Source organism: Mandrillus leucophaeus, unplaced genomic scaffold (assembly GCF_000951045.1).
Source record: "Mandrillus leucophaeus isolate KB7577 unplaced genomic scaffold, Mleu.le_1.0 Scaffold370, whole genome shotgun sequence".
NCBI lineage: Eukaryota > Metazoa > Chordata > Mammalia > Primates > Cercopithecidae > Mandrillus > Mandrillus leucophaeus.
Window position 1 is genome coordinate 473,059 of NW_012103921.1, and position 5,662 is coordinate 478,720.

General features: G+C 58.3%; 1 protein-coding gene across 1 annotated transcript in view; it reads left to right on the top strand.

The window, feature by feature from the left end:
* The window catches only part of HSPG2 (heparan sulfate proteoglycan 2), a 142,339-nt gene that overhangs the window by 102,228 nt on the left and 34,449 nt on the right, over positions 1 to 5,662 (top strand). Inside the window, exons 45-52 of the mRNA XM_011990146.1 lie at positions 480 to 538; positions 714 to 881; positions 1,040 to 1,150; positions 3,182 to 3,282; positions 3,373 to 3,553; positions 4,658 to 4,783; positions 4,895 to 5,047; positions 5,124 to 5,266. Coding sequence (XP_011845536.1) covers positions 480 to 538; positions 714 to 881; positions 1,040 to 1,150; positions 3,182 to 3,282; positions 3,373 to 3,553; positions 4,658 to 4,783; positions 4,895 to 5,047; positions 5,124 to 5,266 — 1,042 coding nt within the window. The remainder of the gene's footprint in view (positions 1 to 479; positions 539 to 713; positions 882 to 1,039; positions 1,151 to 3,181; positions 3,283 to 3,372; positions 3,554 to 4,657; positions 4,784 to 4,894; positions 5,048 to 5,123; positions 5,267 to 5,662) is intronic.

Below are 5,662 nucleotides of genomic sequence, written 5' to 3' on the forward strand. Positions count from 1 at the left end.
GAGATCGAGACCATCCTGGCTAACATGGTGAAACCCCGTCTCTACTAAAAATACAAAAAATTAGCTGGGCGTGGTGGCGGGCGCCTATAGTCCCAGCTAATCGGGAGGCTGAGGCAGGAGAATGGCGTGAACCTGGGAGGCACAGCTTGCAGTGAGCCAAGGTCACGCCACTGCACTCAAGCCTGGACGACAGAGCGAGACTGCGTCTCAGAAAAAAAAAAAATGGATGTTTTCTGAATGAATTTCTCTGGAGAATAAAGACCTTACCTCCCTCATCACCCAGCCTGCTAACACTCCCTTACACTCCCCTTTCTCCAGCGCCCTGTGTTGGGACCTGTCTGGTCCCCAAAGTGCTTCCAGAGCTCTGAGCCCCCTCACCTGACATTGGGCAGCCTGCTGAGCTTCTGGCTCCCCAAGTCCAGCATGAGGCACTGGAGCCCTTGAGGCCTGACATTGCCGGTCCTTGTTCCCCCTTACAGGTGTGCCCCAGGTTACGTGGGTAACCCCAGCGTGCAAGGGGGCCGGTGCCTGCCAGAGAGTAAGTGGGACCATGGCCCAGGATGGGGACGATGGGCAAGGCAGGGAGCCCTGGGAATTTGGGGGATACTGGGTCTGGGGGACAGGGCTGAGGGTGGGGTACCCCAGCTTTTGGGAGAGCACAAATATCGAAGGCAATGTTGAAAGGCCCCTCCTGTCCCGGCCCCTACCTCCAGCAAACCAAGCCCCACTGCTGGTCGAGGTCCATCCTGCTCGAAGCGTAGTGCCCCAAGGTGGCTCCCACTCCCTGCGGTGCCAGGTCAGTGGGAGCCCACCCCACTACTTCTATTGGTCCCGTGAGGATGGGCGGCCTGTGCCCAGCAGCACCCAGCAGCGACATCAAGGTACCCATGGCCCTAGGCTCCTCAGCCTCAAGAACCATCCCAGTGGGAGGGGAGGCAGGGGCCTGTCCCTGCCCTAGTGGGGTCCTGTCCTTGCGCATGGGGCTGGATGTGAGAAAGAGTGTATCTGCACCAACAAACTCCTTTCTCCTCCCCACCAGGCTCTGAGCTCCACTTCCCCAGCGTCCAGCCCTCGGACGCCGGGGTCTACATTTGCACCTGCCGTAATCTCCACCATGCCAATACCAGCCGGGCAGAGCTGCTGGTCACTGGTGAGTCCCTGCGCCCCGTGTAACCAAGACCGCCTGTCCTGGGCTGGGCTGCAGGCGGCAGATTCAGCAGATGGTACGTTCACCTGCTGGGAGGGGGCAGTGGTGGCCTGGACAAGGTCAGCGGCCATGGAGATGAGGAGAGATGGCAGATTCAAGACTCATTTTAGAGGTAGGATCGGCAGGACTTGACTGGTCAGTGAAGCCAAAAGAAAAGGGTGGGCCAGGCACAGTAGCTCACGCCTGTAATCCCAGCACTTTGGGAGGCCAAGGTGGGCAGATCATGAGGTCAGGAGTTTGAAACCAGCCTGGCCAACATGGTAAAACCCCATCTGTAGTACAAATGAAAAAATTAACTGGTCATGGTGGTACACACGTATAATCCCAGCTACTTGGGAGCACTGAGGCAGGAGAATTATTGCTTCAACCCAGGAGGTGGAGGTTGCAGTGAGCCGAGATTGCGCCCCTGTACTCCAGCCTGGGCAACAGAGCAAGACTCTATCTTAAAATAATAATAATAATAATAATGATGATGATGCATCTCGGAGTCACCCTGCCCTGGCGTCCAGGGAGCTGCAGTACGTCTAGGCCAGCTCCTGTCAGTCACTGACTGAGACCTATTCTGGGAGCATCAAGTCCCCTGCATGTCTGTCCCACCCATAGGTGTGCACTGTGGGCTCCAGTGGCCTAAGAAAGCCCTCAATGCAAAGTGCAGTGGTTGGCGAAGTCAGGCAGGTGGGCACGGGGTGGGGCATGGCTAGGCCAGCAGCACAGGCTACAAACAGGTCAGAGAGAATCGCGAGCTTGCTTTGGACGTGTTAGAGTCTGAGATGTTTGGGAAGACATCTCATTGAGTCCACCAGGCAGGCATTTGGGTATGTGAGTCTGAACTCCGGTAAGAGGCCCCAGCCAGAGAAATGAGTCTGGTTGCTGTTGGCACAGGGATGGTGTTCAAAGCTATGCGTCAGGATGAAGTCACCTAGGGAGAATGTGGCCCGAGGACAGGGCCCAAGCCCAGAGTCCCAAGGAGCTCCAGCATGAACATGTCAAATGGAAGAGGAAGGGCAGGAAGAGCCTGAGAGAGTGCAGCCATGAGGCAGGAGGAGATGGGGGGCATCATGGGAATCAGAGGGAAAAGGGCTTCCAGGGCAGCCTGTCCACTGGGAAGTCAGATAAGGGCAGAGAAATAGCCCTTGGAGGTTGCACTTTGACAAGAGCGGTTTTCAGTGGAGAGAAGGGATAGAAGCCAGATTGGAAGGAGGCGACGCATGGGTGGGAAGGTGGCGAGTGTGGACAACTCCTGCAAGAGTCTTGGCTCTGAAGGGAGGCCGGGAAATGGGTCATTGACCACGAGAGCATGAGGTCAAGGGGGAGTTTTCAGAAATGGGAAATCCTAGAATGCACTCTGGACTGAAGTGATCTCATGAGAAGAAGGAGACGCTGATGTCGCGAGAGCGAAGGAAGCGCTGGGGAGGGGTGGCACTCAGGCGCAGCGGTGGGACGGGGTGGGGGCAGGAGAAGGGGCCTGTCCTACAGGGACCAGTACCTAGAGAGCCGGTGGGTTTGGGAGGCTGGGAAAAGTCCTGACTAGCCGTTTCTATTTTCCCAACAAGTGTGTGTCAGTACCACTAGCTAAGAAAGTGCAAGGGTGGTTGGAGAGGCTGGAGGAGATGGGAGGAGGTGTGAAATAGTTGTTTTTGGGGGATAGAAACTCAAACCAGACGGAGAAACCCAGTTGGAGTGAAGTGTGATGTGTCAGGAGCTTATTGTGGTCTGTGATCAGAAACTGGAGCCAAGTGGACTCATGGCGTGGTGTTCCCTAACCACATCCGTGGCCGCTCTGTGTGGGCAAGGGAGGGCGGGCATGGTGGGGGTTCAGCCGGAATGGGGGAGGGAGGCGCCAGGGAGTGGAATGAGAGTTAGGCTGGACCAGGAAGGAAGTGATGCCTAGAGGAGGTTATGGAGAAAGACACAGTGGCCACAGGACCAGGGCCTAGCCAGCACCGGCACACGGGGGGCTTCCCGTCCCTGCAGAGGCTCCAAGCAAGCCCATCACAGTGACAGTGGAGGAGCAGCGGAGCCAGAGCGTGCGCCCCGGAACCGATGTCACCTTCATCTGCACAGCCAAAAGCAAGGTGTGCAGGGCAGGGAGTGGGGATGAGGGAAGTCTATCTTCTGGGGCTTCTGAGCCCCACCCATGACCCCCTTTCGCCTTGCCCTGCTAGTCCCCAGCCTATACCCTGGTGTGGACCCGCCTGCACAACGGGAAGCTGCCCACCCGAGCCATGGATTTCAACGGCATCCTGACCATACGCAATGTCCAGCTGAGCGATGCGGGCACCTATGTGTGCACCGGCTCCAACATGTTTGCCATGGACCAGGGCACAGCCACTCTACATGTGCAGGGTACACCTCCCATCTATACCTGATTCTCCCACCCCAGCTCTCCCCGCATGCCCTCCGAGATTAGCACAGCATTTCTTCATTCAGCTGATATTTCTGAGCACTGCTGCACGCCTGGTCCTGGTCTAGGCTCTGCAGAAGCAGGGGAGAGAAGCATGTACAGTATCTCGGCCCTCCTGAAGTACAGGTTCTAGGCAGGGAGACCATAAGCATGGGAATAAATGAACAAGCAGATAACTACACATGGTGATGAGTGCCAGGCTAGGAATAACAGAGTGACGAGAAAGCAAGAAACGAGGTGGGAGAAGGCCAGGCACGGTGGCTCACACCTGTAAGCCCAGCACTTTGGGAAGCTGAGGCAGGTGGATCACTGGAGGTCAGGAGTTCCAGACCAACCTGGCCAACATGGTGAAACCCTGTCTCTACTAAAAATACAAAAACTAGCTGGGCGTGGTGGCAGGTGCCTTTAATCCCAGCTACTCAGGAGGCTGAGGCAGGAGAATCACTTGAACCGAGGAGGCAGAGGTTGCAGTGAGCTGAGATTACACCACTGCACTCCATCCTGGGCAACAGAGCGAGAATCTGTCTCAGAAAAATAAAATGAAACAAGATGGGAGAGGCAGGTGCTACTCTAGACAGGGCAGTCAGGGAGGGCCTCTCTGAGGAGGTGACACCTAAGCTGAGACCTGAAGGAAAGGTAGGCATTGAGCGAGTTGGAGAGTTGGCAGAGTGTGCTTGGCAGAAGGAGCAGTACATGGCAAGGCCCTGAGGCAGGAGCGCATTGCTGAGTTTGAGGAACAGCAGAGACTGCGGGGCTGGGGCTGTGGGAGGGAGGACGGATGTGGGCAGAGTGGAGAGCATGAAGTATGTGGTGGATGACGGTAGGAATTTTGGATTTTATTCTAAAAGCAACAGGGAGTCATGGACAGGTGTCAAGGGGGGAGGCCACAAGGTCCTATTGACATTTCCAGAGCTTCCTCTGGCTCCTATGTGCACAGACGGCCGTGGAGAGCTAGCCTGGAAGCAGAGAGAGCGGCAGCGAGGCTCTTGTGTGAGTCAGATGACACCCCCCACCCTGACTGCATGTTCCTTTTCCTCCCTCGTCAGCCTCGGGCACCTCGTCCGCCCCTGTGGTCTCCATCCACCCGCCACAGCTCACAGTGCAACCCGGGCAACTGGCGGAGTTCCGCTGCAGCGCCACAGGGAGCCCCACGCCCACCCTCGAGTGGACAGGTGAGGCCGTGATGGGAATGACATTCAGGGCCTGACTCTCCTGGGTGTGGGAGGAGAGAGGCAGAACTCTGAGCAGGCTTGGTGGGTGCTGACCCTGCATCTGCTCGTCAGGGGGTCCTGGCGGCCAGCTCCCTGCAAAGGCAGAAATCCGTGGTGGTATCCTGCGCCTGCCAGCTGTCGAGCCCACAGATCAGGCCCAGTACCTGTGCCGAGCCCACAGCAGCGCTGGGCAGCAGGTGGCCAGGGCTGTGCTCCACGTGCATGGTGAGAGGCCGGGCTCAGGGTGGGGGCCGGGAGTGTGCTCAGCCCAGCGCGTGTTCTCACAGCACTCTGTCTGCAGGGGGCAGTGGACCCAGAGTCCAAGTGAGCCCAGAGAGGACCCAGGTCCACGAAGGCCGCACCGTCAGGCTGTACTGCAGGGCTGCAGGCGTGCCCAGCGCCACCATCACCTGGAGGAAGGAAGGGGGCAGCCTCCCACCACAGGTGAGGAGATGGACCCACCCAGGAGGCCCACTGGCTCTGTAGAGAGTCCCAGCCACCCTTCCTCCCCCTCCACGCCCCACCCCACGCCCCACCCCACCTCCTCCTCTGTGGCTCCCTTCATCTCCAAGACGGTGGCCTCCTGCCCCTGCATCAGCAGGGAGCCCCTGGCGTCCTCCTGGCTGCCTGACGTTTGTCCTCCTTCATGCCCCACTGGGCCCTAATATTGGCCCTGCACCTGCCTCTCCCTTTTATGCCCTGTCTGTCCCCCTGGCGAGCCGTTGCCCAGCCGCCTTTGGGGCAGCTGACCCTTCTCGTCCGTGGCAGGCCCGGTCGGAGCGCACAGACATCGCCACACTGCTCATCCCAGCCATCACGACTGCTGACGCCGGCTTCTAC